The 16,306-nt window shown below is 40.2% G+C and overlaps 2 protein-coding genes across 2 annotated transcripts; one reads left to right on the top strand and one right to left on the bottom strand.

The window, feature by feature from the left end:
* Window positions 1-126: 126 nt before the first annotated feature.
* On the bottom strand, window positions 127-5,272 carry LOC129602192 (serine/threonine-protein kinase Pink1, mitochondrial-like). Its single transcript, XM_055501165.1, has 7 exons — window positions 4,630-5,272; window positions 3,876-4,038; window positions 3,308-3,563; window positions 2,619-2,782; window positions 2,237-2,355; window positions 1,505-1,729; window positions 127-750 (listed from the first exon to the last, which is right to left on the bottom strand). The coding sequence occupies exons 1-7, from the start codon at window positions 5,032-5,034 to the stop codon at window positions 505-507; spliced, it is 1,578 nt and encodes a 525-aa protein (XP_055357140.1). The 5' UTR covers window positions 5,035-5,272; the 3' UTR covers window positions 127-504.
* Window positions 5,273-5,810: 538 nt separating this feature from the next.
* Window positions 5,811-13,693, top strand: LOC129602191 (GMP synthase [glutamine-hydrolyzing]-like). Its single transcript, XM_055501164.1, has 15 exons — window positions 5,811-6,379; window positions 7,105-7,196; window positions 7,256-7,468; window positions 8,257-8,360; window positions 8,439-8,632; window positions 9,298-9,463; window positions 9,644-9,789; window positions 9,851-9,914; window positions 10,086-10,198; window positions 10,276-10,381; window positions 11,215-11,330; window positions 11,392-11,514; window positions 11,892-12,134; window positions 12,515-12,706; window positions 13,201-13,693. Exons 1-15 carry the CDS (start codon window positions 6,134-6,136, stop codon window positions 13,300-13,302), a joined length of 2,220 nt encoding a protein of 739 aa, XP_055357139.1. The 5' UTR covers window positions 5,811-6,133; the 3' UTR covers window positions 13,303-13,693.
* The last annotated feature ends 2,613 nt before the right edge of the window (window positions 13,694-16,306 follow it).

The raw sequence follows: 16,306 nt of genomic DNA, 5'->3' as shown, positions 1-16,306 counted from the left end.
AACTTTTACTACAAATTTACCATTGTCAAGCGAAAAAACTTACTAAAAATCATAAAAGTTTTTGTTCAGGTTTTTATAGCGAAACGGAGAAAAAAATAGATCTCAAATTCTCTCAGATAAGATATCCCCAGGTTGCAGATAAATTTATTTCATAATTTAGAGCGCCTTTTAATTTCACATCAATTCAACTGCCAACCTTCATAATCATGTTGTCCATCATGCAAATTCAATCTCTGATACCCGATCAGCAGAAGATTACCAAAAACCAAAGAAATAAAACTTTTATATACAAAAACGCCAGTAAAAGACACCTAAACAATATCGACAAACTTTTGTACGAGTTTATTTTTTCAAATATTAAAATTTTTGTACTACAGCGCTCACGAGATCTCTGCTTTTCCACTACTAATTTCGACTGAGAATTATTCCACTTATGCGACAGAAAATTCCGCATTTACCTTACTATCCAGAAATCAAACCAAAAATTCAAAAAATTCTCCCCGTTTATCGCTGTCCGATGAGGACCTGTCCGGCCTGCACGATCTCCGTGACATTGCAACGTTTAAGGAAGGTGGCCAGTAGGGCGCGTTTCAAGGCATTCCCGCGGCATCCGCAGATCAACTGCACACACAACTGCATGATCCACACCCGCACCGTCTCCACCCGCGGCCCCTCCACGCCCATCTCATCCAGCGGGAAATCCCACAACAGCATCTGGCAGGCGGTGGCCGCCACGGCCGGTGATGGACGCTGTCAAAAAAAAACAATCCTTATCACGGCTGTTTAAGGAAAATATACTAATAATAATTATATTAATGGTAATTATATCCTGTTAGTATAATTATGAAAGTCATAATTAAATATGCTTAATAGTTGTATTATTGATTCTACAAAAACATCTACGCCGTGGTGCCAGTTATTTCCAAATGACCGCGTCTCGCGGGTTTTTCTTAGTCGCAGCAAATTCTATAACGGCCATGATCGATCGCCAGTGCTTTTACGATATAACAGACACAGGTATTGTGTTCGTGTTTGATGCCAGCAAAAACATCTTTTACAATAACAATGTCAATCGAATAAACTATCATGAGCTGGAAAGACACAATTAAAAAATATTTCTATTTCTCTAATGAATTGAGTAGCATCGCATTACAGGTAAGTTGTAACCACAGCATAACATCATTCAGGGACTCGTGCCAGTCTACTACAATACTGATAAATGTTAGCTTAAACTGATCCCCGGTGCGTACAACATTCTGTTTCTCACTAGCACAACACGCGTATATTTTCTTTCGTTTTTCCCGAAAAAAACCGTCTAACAATTTCTGTGAGTTTTCTTGCAGTAGTCTTGTGTGATCAATTACTACAACAAACAAAATCATTGATATTCCCGTAAAAAAATATTCTGTTGTTATCGACAGTGTCGACAACCTTCGAAAATTGATTGTGAGACTGAATGATAAAATACACCCTACACTGCCTTTTTTTTCGCAGCGCGACTCACCTTGTAGGGATCGCGACGCAAAATGGCCTGGATCAAATTGTTCAACGGTTCATCGTCTAAATCGGGAAGAGCCGCTTCGTCGTAGCTGGCGGAGTTCAGCTTGACTTCGCCTTCGAAGAAGGGATTATAGCCGGCGAAGATCTCGTAGGCAATCGTCCCGATGGACCACAAATCGGCCCGACTATAATCGATGATGCTCAGTAAACCCGGCTGAGCGTTAATCACCTACAACACGCATCCGTTGTCAAGTCTACTGCGCCATCGTCAAAAATTTCAGTTTTTAATCACCGTGCGCCGAAATACTATCCACCTGCGACTGCCATGAACTAGTAGTACCCGGAAAAAAAGTGTTACTTTATATAGAAATAATTTTATTTATTTTTAAAAACATATTTGACATTTTTATTCAAAAAATATGTTTCAAAAAGACTGAAATTCTCCTGTTTTTATACTTTCTGCAAGTCCCTACCTGCTAAGTGCTAACAGATGGTGAATCAAACACTCACCCACGAATGAATCTTATTAATTTTCACATATGAGAAGCCAAAACTACCGATGACAGATAAAATTACTGTATTAGAATTGCGAAACATTTCCCATAAAAATTCGCAAAGCGAAAAACAAATTCTCAATGATTTTCAATGATTCTTATTTTGTAAATTTCAAAACAATTTATCGACAAAAAATTTGAGATAAATAAATTATCGCCGACACACAGATTGGGAGATGTACCTCAGGTGGCATGAGCGCACGATTTCCTCCGCGGGAAATGCGCGAAGTCGTGTAATGCAGGCGCAAGGATCGCAAACTGCAGCCGAAATCGGAGATGACCGCGCGCAGCATCTGACCATCTAAAAAAAACGTGCAACACGTGTAATACGATAAGCACCAAAGGATACCAGATAAATCAAATCTTCTGTCGCAGCTGAATTACGAGGTACAAAATAAAAACTTCATCTCACTTTACGAAAAACGATTAATGTCTACGACTCTACAGTCGAATACGCTGAAACTGACGCAGCATGTTGTAATTCTTTTAATTACATTAGTCATCTCACCAGAACTGGTTAAACCAGCACGATGCCCATGTACTACACTGCAGCCACATTTGTACCTTCTGATTTACGCAGTAAAATATTGTCGCTTTTGATATCCCGATGCACGACGTTTTCCTTCACCAATTTAGCAACACCTTCCAGCAACTGCGCGAAGATGGCCAGGCCTTCCTTGAACGAACAGCCACCGCATTCGATCATATCCCGTAATGTGCAAGAATATCTGCGGAAGCAAAAGAACAGAATATGACCCTCTGAAACGAGTATATCTAAATTAATCTTATCGAGTCACCCCACGATTACTCAGAGGACGACAAGAATAACGGTCACATTCATTCAAATTTTGTATTATTTCGATATCGAACGGTTGTCGGTCAACAGTGTCAAAGCAGTGTGAAACAGTTAACGCAATAAAGTGAGAAATTACGCACAAATAATTTTAATAGCATATAAAACAGACTTAAAATATAAAAAAATGTATCAAATAACGAAATCACAGTGCGAAATTTTACAAGCGAAGCAGAATACACCAACAACCTGGAATGATCCAGATACGACCCGTTACACTACAAAACAATCTACGACGATGCAAAGTTTGAAAAGAATTCTACTGAAAGCCTGTTTTGAAAAAAAAGCACAGCCTGTCGCAACCATTCAGTTATTTAGGCGCTCTTCCAATAAAAATTTCTCATTAATTCAGTATTCGCAATAAAATGTGCGCGTACTCGTAGATCCGTTCACAACGTACTTGTTCATGAGAACGAACATGGTCTGCGTGCGACCCAGTCCCTGCTGGTGCAGCTGACGCGGAAGAGCGCTGGGGAAGAGCTTCTCGCACTGCGGCAGCGCCGGCATCTCGTCGACGCAGGCCTTGAAGACGTCGATGATGTTGAGGTGGTTGAGCTGCGACGGCAGCAATTCACTCTCGAATAATCGCTCCACATTATCCGCGTCAGAATGGACGGAGTAGTTGAAGAGCACTTTCACCGCCAAATCATAACGAGCTAGTAGACACAAATAATATTTTAGTTCTCTGACAAAAACGCTTCCATATATATTTATTACTTCATAGAAAATTTTAAAAAAAGTTAAACCGATATTTTTTTTATTAAATTACAGTTTTTGGAGAATTTGATTAGCACTGCCTTGTCATAATTATTGGCAAAATTCCGCAAAGCAAAGCTGCTTCTTAAACTATAAGCTCATATTGTAGCATATTTGCGGTTTGCAAACGCACACCAAAATTTGTAGCAGAAAAGGGATAAAAGGGAAGCCAAGTGCTTCTTTCAGTTCATAAAAAAATTATACATTTGCACCTGCTTCGCTGGCTTCTTTCAGGCGCGCTTCGTATACAGCGGCATTGCATCCCTTTCCCAATGGTCGACCAAAATCCAAATCGGAGATTTTGTTGAACGATGACAGATCGAAATGGGGCTTGACGATTTCCATGGCGCTTTTCGAGAATTTGTGGGCTTCATCCTAAAATATGCTGCTTTCACACTCTACTCTAGGTTGGAAGAATTACCATGCGCAGTACCACGTTACCCTGTCTTACAATCTATCTCTCAACTGTTATCGGTATGATGGTATCTGAATAACAGTTTAGAGAATGTTTCGCGATGAGTGAAACAATGTTCAGCAAATATCAACAATAAAAATTTCAAGATTTTATTATAAAATCTTGAAATTTTGAATGAGCTCGAATTTGCGGGAGTATACGTACAGAACATCATGGTACTGTACAGAAAACAAAAATGTAAAACTGAATGTATGATAATAAAAAAACATGATAATCTTAATTAACGAAAGTGACGGAACCACAACAACTTATAAGCGACGGATTTCATTTACCCGTAAAAACACCTAACCTGCAGATATGAACCGCTTCACTACAATAATTCACATATTCAGTACTCACCAAAGACTTAAATATATGCTGAGTAGTTCCGTTATAAAAATAACACTTCGAATAAGCCTTCCCTGGCCAAAATATCGGAAAAAATTCGGTATATTATAATTTCGCATATCGCTAAATTTAAGAAAAAAAAATTCTTATCAAGGCGCACTTACCCGTACAGCCACACAAGCCGCCTGTGTGCGGAACTCGGGAGTCTGGCTTTCGCGCAGCATGGCCGCGATAAATCCCATCAACGGCGCCAGCGTACGTCCCGGCCGTACCACGGTAAACCGTCCGGCGATCGTGGCCACCCGATTGCGTCCCAACAAGGCGGGCGTCATGGCCAGCACGCCCTGCACCAGATCGCGCAGACTGCGCGGGAAGGACAGCAGGCGCGTGGCGTGGACGGGACTGGCTTCCGTCAACGGGGCAGAATGGCCGCGCAATCGGGCTAAGTCCCGAGCCTCCTGCAGCGGCGTCTCCTTGGCCACATTCCCGATCTGCCGACGGAGATGGGCTCCGGCGCGGACGCGCAGAAGCCCGTGATGGAAGCCCGCGATGGCTTGACGTAATGACATGAGGATTTGCTGGGCAAATTGCGGATAAATTTAACTGGGAATATTTTCAACCAGAATCAGCTTCTTTCGGACTACAATCACTACACACTAGTGACTAATCAAATTCAAACAGATTTGGTAGTAAAACAAAAACTATACGATAGAGTTGACGAATACGTTGACGCTGGAAGAACGCAAAGAAAAATACTCGCTGCAAGAAAAACATAAACTGCAGCTGATGTCAAAAATGATGATTCAGAATTTCAGGTCAGCACGTGCACACACTTGGAACAGTCAGTCTCACAGGATACAGGGAACGTTTGACTGACAGAGATTTTGATTTAATTAGGTTTCAGTGCCGGGTTTCCCAGTACAGTTTCTTGCTAAACAGATTTACGCATACGAGTTTGATTGGTGAAGTATTGTAATAAGATTTAATTTTTTGCGAGAATTAAAGTGCAATACCAAGTTTAGACTTGTTCCACTGCAGATTTCTTTATCAAGATTACATAAAATCTAAAAAAAATTTAAAATCTGAAAAATCTAGACTTCAAAATTTTTCTGTCTATCTGTGTTAACGTTCTTTGACGTGAGCCGCTTTTTCCCACGATGAAATTGATACTTCTGAATCTGGCGAGACGGGATTGTCATCAATGGCAACAGCGATCTCGCTTGTCCAATCAAAAACAGCGCATTAGCCGCTACCATTCTCCCGTGCCCGACCGCAGTATGATGCTCGCTATTCTTGCGCTGGTTTTTAGGCGCGTTTGCCATGGATTTTTTCAAAACTTCGGAAATGTTTTTTCGCGTCGACGGTTTCCAAGTGCAACTACCACTGGATGTCGTTTTTCAATACATCCTCTTTTCCACTATTTTTCTCTGTTGTTATTTAATTTTTCTGCCTGGCGCTTTCATCTGTGGATCTCACTCGTGCGGCGGTTAATCCGTAATCTCTCTGTCGGAATATCGAATGTTGTGTTTGATTTATCGATGGTGATTCGACACTTATCAGGCGTCGCGCATACAATAACCGTTCCAAAGTCCTCTTCGCTCCATCTTATCAGGTGTGCTGGTTGCCCTGTGTGTGCATTTATACGGCTGACAGCGGGGACGCACGGGTATGAGCTTTAAGACGCGCTCCTCCTCACTGAACAGCGGCATCAGCGCAAGCAGCAGCGGCCCCACACCATCGAACCCGGTGACACTGACGCCAGCCGCGATGGCAGCCAAGATGGTCCCCAGCGATGAACATGTGGTGCCGGGCCTCCCGCATGCGGCCAGTGGCCCGTTGAACGGCAACGGGACGTCCGTGCATCCCGATCTGGATAAGGTGGCCATTCTCGATGCGGGCGCGCAGTATGGCAAGGTACGGCAGGCATGATTCGAATATATTCGAATTTTTTGGTTTCTCGATCTTTCCTTCGAGAAAAAATCCGAAAAATTTTGTTTACTATTTAAAAGAATTTCTATAAAATTGGCTTAACTTTTTTATTAAATTCCAACTTTCTGATAAGGGTAAAATGCGAAAAGGTTTGGATTTGGATTTAATGGTGAAGAGTTGGATTTTCGAAGCATTTCCGCCATTTCGTTAGCATTCGGGGTTTTTGGTTTCTTACTCTGTCCCTGGAGAAAAAATTCCGAAAATTTTTGTTTATTGTTTGAAAGAATGCCTAAAATGTTGGTTTGAGTTTGTTAAAGAAACCACAATGTTTTGGTAAAAGTAAGGCATGAATTAGCTCTGCCGAAGAGTTCGAAAAACAGAGTTTGTATTTCGCAAATCATAACTCTGATTTGTTCGGTTGATTTTGTTTTATTTTGCTTTTATTGACTTTTGTATCAAGTGTTTATTGACTTGTACTTGTTTTGTCGTATGCAGGTATGCAGTCTGTTTTTTTGTTATTTTTTAGTTTTTGGAAATTTTTGAAGTTATGTTTTCTGCTGTTTGCACGGCAAGAAGGACGAAATTTCATTCTTTTTATCGCTTTTCTGCTAGCGTTGGTTGTTTAACGATTCTAAACGACTAAACTGGTGGAAATGTAAATTCGAAACAATTTGCCCAGCTGCGTGATGCTAATGGGTACGAGTTTCTAGGTGATTGACCGTCGTGTACGCGAACTGAACGTCTACACAGAAATCCTCCCGCTGGAGACGCCGCTCTCCGTCTTATTGGAGCGGAAGTTCAAGTAAGCTCTCCAGCATCGTGTTTGCATAGGTTCGAGTGAAGATGCAATGTTTTCGACAGGGCGGTCATCATTTCCGGTGGACCACAGTCGGTGTATGCGACCAACGCGCTTACCTACGACAGCCAGTTGTTTACCAGTAATTTGCCTGTCCTGGGCATTTGCTACGGGTTTCAGCTGCTGAATAAAGCCTGCGGTGGCACCGTGGCCAAAACCCAACGCCGCAACGATGGACAGACGGAAATCCTGGTGGAGCCCAGTAGTGCGCTGTTCAAGTATGTACAAGAATACAGAAATCCGGAAAGTGTTAAGCTAGCAGATAGTTATTTGCTGCTTTTCGCCTGAAATTATTTACTGCCGAAATTTTGGAATGTTTTAAATTGTAATTTTTATGGGAAGATGCAGTTTTCGCTGCTTTTCTGTTGTCGCTGCTTTGAAAAGATACGGTAACGTGGTTAATATCGTGGTGCAGGGGTTCGCGTGACCCCGAAAAAGTTCTGTGGCTATCGCAAAGCTGTACCTGTGATAAAATGCTTTTCAGTTAGTTTAAAAAAGTGAAATTCAAAATAGTATTTTTGTGTTTTTTGGTTAAGAATATTTCCTGTCGAAATTTTGTTTTAAATCGTAATTCACATTTCACATACGGAGTTCTTGTTTTCGCTGATTTAAAAAGGTACGATAACATTGTTAACATCGTAGTGCAGCGGTTTGTCGCAGACTTGTGGCTTGTTATTGATTTTCCAAATACTGACTGTATAGGGTGTTCAAAACAGCAGTTGTTCCTGCGTCATTAGTTTGCGGTCATTCCATTTTTAATCTTATTATTATTGTGTGATGCTCTTTAGAAAAAATTCTCTTTGTTTGAGCGACGCTATCTCGTTGATTGGTCTTTCTTTGATTTTGTAAACGGCTGTCCGGACTTCGAAATTAAGTAATTTTACGAAATTGTGATTGTCTTTGGCAATGTGCGGTATGATTTTTAGTTTTTATATAGAAACTCTCAAGAGAGATTATGATGAATTCGACAAGCTGGGTTGACGAATTGTGATGGTTGTTTTTGTAGGGGAATGAATCCGTTGCAGCATGTTTTATTGACACATGGTGATTCGGTCATTGAAGTTCCGCCGGAGTTAAATGTGATTGCCAAATTTGACAACCTCGTAGTCGGTAAGAGCTGAAGGAAACTATAGGAAAGCTGTTACAACTAAACCAAATTTATCTTCATAAAAATCTTATGAATCCCAGGTGTGTCGAATGAAAAGCGCAAAAAATACGGTGTCCAGTTCCATCCGGAAGTGGATTTGACCACCAACGGGATGGAGATTTTTAAGAATTTCCTTTTCCGCATTTCCGGTATCCGGCCGAATTTCATCATGCAGAACCGCGAGGAGGAGTTGGTCAAGTTCATCCGCAGTACCGTGCGTGATAAAAAAGTACTGGTAAGTCGGATGGTTAAAAAATCTGTAAACATTTTCGCAATATACAGTACGTATTACGTATGCCAGAATCACGATAACAGTTGAACCTTTAGGTGAATGTTCATGTGGTGTTAGAATTACTGGATCTTATAATAAAATCTTAAATGCAATTGTGGAAAACCTCAGTGCTGGTGGATAGCGTTTATAGAAAAATTTAATTTTATGAATATTAATTTACGTAATGATTGATTTAAACCAAATGTGGCTTGCGTGATACAACTCGGAATTGTTTTTGGACTGTGCCACTTGGCTACGTTTTTGTGTCAGTAAACGAGACCGTTCGGTCACAGCTTTGTAGGAGTAAAATGTACAGATTCCCAGGGCAAACCAGAATTAACGGAAATAAATTGTTATAGTTGACCTACAGAGTAGTTGTAAAGTAGTTCTAACTCCATTTCTAATCAGGCTGTTGAAAAATGTCTCGATTTATTTAGGAAGCATTACCTTTTTTTTGGGAATTTTTTTATGTGTAAAGAAAACTGTGTGTTTGTTGTTAGCATGAATTTTGAAGTACATGACTGACATAAATACAGGTGTACACACAGAAAGATAATTATTTTTGCGAAACAAATTGTCAGTTAAGAGATATGTGGTTAAAGCGCTGGATGGATGTCTGTTTTTGACAGCTCCTGGCCAGTGGCGGAGTGGACAGTACCGTCTGTGCGGCCCTTTTACGGAAATGTATTCCCCCTGATCAGCTGATCGTTCTGCACATAAACAATGGATTTATGCGGAAAGACGAGTCCAAGAACGTCATGGAGCAGCTGAGCAAGCTGGGCATTCAGGTGGAATGTGAGTTCCGTTTATTTTGGTGATTTTTGCGCAAACTGGGAATTGGTTTTCTTATTTATATTTTTTATGGCTTTACTTATTCTTAATGCGAGACATAAAATTAGAAAAATTCTCCGACCGGTAGAATTGAAATTTTTTTAAATTTAATTATGCTGAGTCTGAATCTTTTGTTTGCCGCAGATCGCAATTGTAGTGATCGTTTCCGCTATGCACGCCGGCGCCGTTTAGACGATCCGACCGACGGCGGCGCGTACATTTCGCCGATTCTCATGGAGACTGTGGATCCTGAGGAGAAGCGGAAAATTATTGGTGATACTTTCATGGAGGTAAGGAACACTTTGGACAATATATTTATCGGGAAAAAATTCATTTGTAACTTTTGCGCAGGTGACCAATCATGTCATCCGGGAAGAATTGAAACTAGTGGAAGCGGATGTGCTCGTGTGTCAAGGTGTGTTTCGGAGTGCAGTGGATATAAGGGTTGTCGACCGAAATGAATAAATTCGACGATTTACACACGAATGCATTTGGAGTGAATGTTTTCGTTAATTTTTTGCTCTTTGTCGCTAATGAATTTAAAAAATTAATGATGGTTGAATTTTACGATGTTGCATTTTTTCAGGCACGTTGCGTCCGGATTTAATAGAAAGTTCGTCGAAGCTTGCCAGTCAGCACGCCGAGGCCATTAAAACCCATCATAATGACACCGATTTCGTACGCGATCTGCGGAATAAAGTATGCCCGCGTGGCGCGCATTTTCCGCGAAATTTATTTTAAAATTGGAGAAGAAATTAATTGAATTTTTCCGGCAGGGTCGTGTTATCGAACCCTTAAAGGACTTTCACAAAGATGAAGTGCGCCGATTGGGCAAGGATCTCGGTTTACCGGAAGTTCTCGTTATGCGACATCCTTTTCCGGGTAAAAATCGACGGTTTAATTTTAAAACAAGAAGCAAATGGATTTTGAAAGAAAGTTTGACGACTCGGTGATTTTGTTAAATTCGGTACCTGAAACTTGAAATAAAATCACCCTGAAGTATTATACCTGTACCTTTTCATATTATTTACTTTTCTTTACAGAAAATATTTGTTTTAAATGACCTAAAGTTTTATATATTGCTGGTTTTGATTGCTTGCTCTGTACTAGTTGATCGAACCAGATAACTTTCAGAGTTCATGAGAAAATCGGTGTTTTTCCGATTTTGTTAAAAGGACCTTCCGAATAATTTCTTTTTCTATTTTTCTTCGTAAATTCGTTTACAACTTTACTATAAGATGGTTTTCTACGCTGATGTTTTGTATAGCGCAAAAGATCAAATTTTAAAATGTTCAACGAAAAATCGAGTTATTTGGTATTTGCTTCTGCGTGTTGGAACTTGGATCTGATGTTAAATGTGATCTGGTGTAGAGTAGTGGAAAATTTACGCCCCGTTGTTTTCTTTCCGTTGCCTTTTCATTGGTTTCAAAATACGTTTAACAGCCTTATGTTCCTTTTTCCATATTCGGAAATCGGAATAGTATACGGTCTTGACTATCTTTTGCCGTTTACAGTGATTCTTTAATTACTGTATTCACTGCCGCAGACTGTACTTATTCAATAGTTGTACAAGGAAAATTTCAGCGGATCAAAGAAACTATAGATATATTAGTGATCTAAAATGCATTGAGTATTAGCGCTCTCCCTGAGCACCAACAGTTTTTAGGCCTCTTTCTTGTAGAAGGTTTTCTTTACGTATATAAAAATGTTTGTAGGTCCGGGATTAGCGGTGCGGGTGATATGCGCTACGGAGCCGTATCGTGGCCGGGATTATGATAAGACTGTGATGTTATTGCGAATAATTTGTTCCTTTGCCAAACCGGTGTGGCACGTAAGTTACCATCGTGTTTCAACAGAATTTAAAACGGTAAAACAGAAGGCATTTTTTCCAGTTGTCAGTTATGCATGATAGCGTCAGGGCAACCCTGACAAAAGAAGAAGTCGACTTTCTAACCGAGGCCAGTGACTACAATATTGCCGGACATGTGCTTCCCATCCGCTCCGTTGGCGTTCAGGTCAGTGCACATCAGACGAAAAGTTGCAGAATTGTGTACAAAACTTGATGAAAATAAACACGTTTGACATAAAGTGAAACAAGTGAAAATGAAGTCAGTTTGTTTGAAATAAATAAAAATTTAAATGATAAAGAGATCCTCTTGTTTGAAAGTTTTATGCTACCCGTCGTGTTAGACTAAAAAATGTAAATTCCTATAATTTTAGAGGCATTTTATTGTATGTTAATGTTTTTTAAACAATTTATTGCGGTGAATTAAATTTTAAAAAATTTGAAGTTACTTCGGATGATTTTTTCTCCCGACGTACGAATTTTGGAGCTGAGTTTGGTGAGATCAACTTTGGTGTTTTTTCCATTGCACTACGTTTGCATTTGCAGGGCGATGGTCGATCGTTCAAGCATGTGGCCGCCCTGTCGATGGAGCTGGAAACCGGCAAGATCCCTTGGAAAGTGCTGTTCCGTTTAGCCGAAATTATCCCGCGCATTTGCGAGCAGATCAGCCGGGTGGTGTACGTGTTCGGGTCGCGCGTCGAACACGAGATCGAGTTCATCACCGAGACGACGCTCCTGCCGCAACATGTCGTGGCCAAACTGCAGGAAATTGATTCACGTGCTCAAACGGTACGAAGTGCGGTCGCGCACTGCGAAGATGTTAAAGTTGCGAATTCTTCTGAATACCAGATTTTAAAATTTAGTATATTACTGCAGCAGAATTCTGTGTGAGTTTGTTTCGCTTTTAAACAGTTTATGTCTTTGATATTCTTTACTTGTGATGAGGTGGGTATTACTAGGCGAGAGCGTAGTGTAAGGGCGAGCGTAGTGTAAGGGCATGCATCCTATATGAACATTTGCTTCGCAGATTGCTGCAACGATCAATATACTGTACTCGTATATCGTGCTTTATACGGACTTGCGAAATAATTACTGTATTTATGAAAATGATTTTTTTTGTACCAGAACGCTAATATATTTGTTTTATGGGATTTTTTGTGTGATGGCAGATATTATGGGAGAGTGGACACTACAATGCAGTTGCTCAGATGCCGGTAATACTCATTCCTGTCGTGTTCGACGTGGACACGGTGGATCCCAATTACGCCGGACGGCAGCATTCGGTGGTGCTGCGGCCCTTCATCACCAATGATTTCATGACAGGGATTGCCGCTGTACCCGATGTACACCTACCCGAAAGTGTAAGTTCGCAACGCTAGTTTTCGTGAGAAAATTATCGGGATAGTAGTAGATATATATTGGTTTCGCTAATTTTATTATTTATTTTTTCAACATATTTTCTTGCAGAACTAAAAATTTCTTGTGGTTTCTTTTTTTAATTTTTTCTTGTGGTTTTAATTGTGGCTCGATTTGGCGACAAAAAGGGTTTTCAGAAAAACCCGATTTGATTTTTGAATAATTTTATCGGTTTTATTTTGTTTTATTTTCGTTGAAAAATCTGATTTTTTAAAATTATGATTCGCACGAAAAACTTGAATTGTTTTCGGCTGCGATTATTTGTAGTTCGACTGTGCGACGGTTGTGGTTTTCAGAGGAATGTGAGTTTGTCGGAACATGCTTGTTTTCGAAGATTTGTTATGAAATTAATTTGAATTTTGGTATATTGTTTACTGAATCCAACAGACGCCGAAACTAAAATTTCAGTTCAATTTTAATTTTCTATGGTTTTTTGCAGACGATACTGGATATGGTGAGTGCCATAAGCGATGTGGGCGGGGTGTCGCGCGTTGTCTACGACCTGACCTGCAAACCGCCGGGGACGACGGAGTGGGAATAAGAGGGTATTTTTGCTTTTTTGTAGTCGGTATAATTGTTTTCACGATGGTGTGACGTCGAGTATAAAAAACCGTTTGAATGATTTCTCTGATGGAGAACAGTCTGCGCTTCCGGATTTGTAATGAAACCTGCCGGGTGGATGTGTTTGGCCATTGGTCAGTTTGGTTGCTTTCTGTTTATCTGGTTTTCGTTTTTTTTTCTGTTTCAGCTTTGTTTAATGTTTGTTTGTCTTGGCTGAAAGTAATTTATTGGGAGATTTTCGTGAAAAATTTTGAGTTAACTGGATAACTCTGGATGATTGATGGGCGCGCACTTACATAAAATTTAGCGCGCAGCACTTGCATAAAATTTAATACGGTTTAATAAGATTTAATAAACATGGCGAATTTTCAGTTTGACCGATTGCCTGGGGCTGCTTCATTCTGCAACACCACGTCAAACAGGCATTTCTAAGAATTAATGCGCTGCTATTATGGCAAAAAAATTTTAAATGATAAATTTCAAATAAATATAATGCTCGTACAGCTAAATACGGTATTGTCGATGGGCAGTTTGTCCCGAACTCGCAGCGAACCGGAATTATTAGGTGGATACGAATCGACACATCGTAACAAAATTTATTATTATTCGGATTATTACATTTATACCGTCCGCGAAAGACAAAAGAGCAAAAACCGATTCGGTTAAAAAAAAATTTAGTTCACAAGTTTGATGCAAACTCATTCCGCGGCACAAACGCCAATCCAACCCTAGTAATCTATGAGGAGATCGTTAAACAGGAACCACAAAGTGCGTTATTCAGAATTAATCAATCGTAAGGCTAGCAAAAAAAACATCCTTCAATGTGTCAAAAATACAAGGCCCCTCTGCCTCGAGAAGAAGAAGAGTTACGTACGACTACTTCCGCTTTAGTACGGCTCAACCCGGCTGCGTGACGTCAACTGGCTCTCTAGAAATCAAGCCATCCGGCAACGGCTGCTCCGCTAGTGGCGCAGGAAAGTATTCCCGGTCTTCCCGCTTAAGGCGATCTTTTCCTTGTCGTGCACCTCCTGCTCCGTGTTGAGATAGTTGAAAGATCCCGAGACCGCTCCGCTCATGCCGCCGCCCAGAGTGCGACTGCAGAAACAGAAGCAATCAATATTATTTTTCGGACTTTCTGTGATAGAGCGCAAGGAAAGCAGATACACAAAAACGAATTTACGAGATTAAGTCAAAAAAATTAAAAACAAATGTCGAATTTTTACGAAATTATTTCCAAGCATAATTATTTTAGCATAGCAATAACCAGACTTTTGACAATAAAAAATCCAATGTAAATTACGTAACTGAATCATGATATTTTAATTAAGTATTTCATTCTTCATTTCATATTAACACGTATTGTTAAATATTAACATTCATTAAATTAAAGTATTAAATACTGTATTAAAACGTTTGCAAATGTTATTTTGCCTGTTACACCGAAAAAATTGAAAAGCGGCATACTCACTTGTCAGCTGCGGCTCCGCTTGGCTGATCCATGGCTTTTTGGCCCAATTGGTCGTCATTCTCGGCTTCCTCCTCGTCGTGCTTGGCCTCCCATTCCATCTCGCCTTCGCTTTCTTGGCTCGCAGTGGCCTGATCGGTCGCTTCCTTGTGGAATTCAACGTCTCCGCCGCTCTAATCCGCATCAAACTTCACCGTAAACACCTGGGTAAATTAAAACACAGCATTAAAATTCCATACAACGGAAACCGGAAAATTCCCTATCAACGCGACGAACAATACGGAACCACTTTCACGTGCAGCTATGAATACATAAATTTTCAAATAATAGATTTTCTTTTACGAGTTATTTTTTTGAAATTTCAAGCAGTGGAATACGTAATTTTAACGCAAAATTGCATACGAAGAACTACATACACATTGTTGCATTTAGTAGCAGGAACAACGTACAACGTAACAATCACAGAACGTAGAAAAATGCTGTTTCTGTGCGCTAATGATTATTATTTTTCAAAATTATTAAGTACTACTCGCGTTAACGATCAGCGCACGGGCGAGGGATTTTTCGACTTTCTCTAATTGTTATTCTCGTTTGTACTGATATTGAAATACCGACCGAAATCAAAGTTTTTAACACAGTTAAATGCAGTAAAAATTAGTGCTGGCCTGCAAACTGATACCACGCGTACAGAATTTTACAATACTGGAGCGAATTTTAAAAATTCAAAATTTCTTTTACTTCCGAAACTGCGATATTCTATAATCAAAAATCACTTCTATCGCAAAGTCAAAGGGTCATTCTCGAAACAAAATTTTCTGTTATTCGACGGCCAGAGATTATACCGTAGATACTGCTGTGTAACTCGTCACGTTCATGTACAGATACGTATTCCGATTATTCGAGCGAAAATTGAAAAAAATGATAAAATATCGTGCTTTAATGATAATATACTTGTAAAAAATAAACAAGCAAACATACCTGTTTTTTCAGATACCTTTCCTTGCGCTCTATCACAGAAAGTCCGAAAAATAATATTGATTGCTTCTGTTTCTGCAGTCGCACTCTGGGCGGCGGCATGAGCGGAGCGGTCTCGGGATCTTTCAACTATCTCAACACGGAGCAGGAGGTGCACGACAAGGAAAAGATCGCCTTAAGCGGGAAGACCGGGAATACTTTCCTGCGCCACTAGACAGCCGTTGCCGGATGGCTTGATTTCTAGAGAGCCAGTTGACGTCACGCAGCCGGGTTGAGCCGTACTAAAGCGGAAGTAGTCGTACGTAACTCTTCTTCTTCTCGAGGCAGAGGGGCCTTGTATTTTTGACACATTGAAGGATGTTTTTTTTGCTAGCCTTACGATTGATTAATTCTGAATAACGCACTTTGTGGTTCCTGTTTAACGATCTCCTCATAGATTACTAGGGTTGGATTGGCGTTTGTGCCGCGGAATGAGTTTGCATCAAACTTGTGAACTAAATTTTTTTTTAACCGAATCGGTTTTTGCTCTTTTGTCTTTCGCGGA

Source organism: Paramacrobiotus metropolitanus, unplaced genomic scaffold (genome assembly GCF_019649055.1).
Source record: "Paramacrobiotus metropolitanus isolate TYO unplaced genomic scaffold, Prichtersi_v1.0 Parri_scaffold0000356, whole genome shotgun sequence".
Taxonomy (NCBI): Eukaryota; Metazoa; Tardigrada; class Eutardigrada; order Parachela; family Macrobiotidae; genus Paramacrobiotus; species Paramacrobiotus metropolitanus.
Note: the sequence above shows the minus strand (reverse complement) of the source record. Positions and strands in the feature narration are given on the sequence as shown.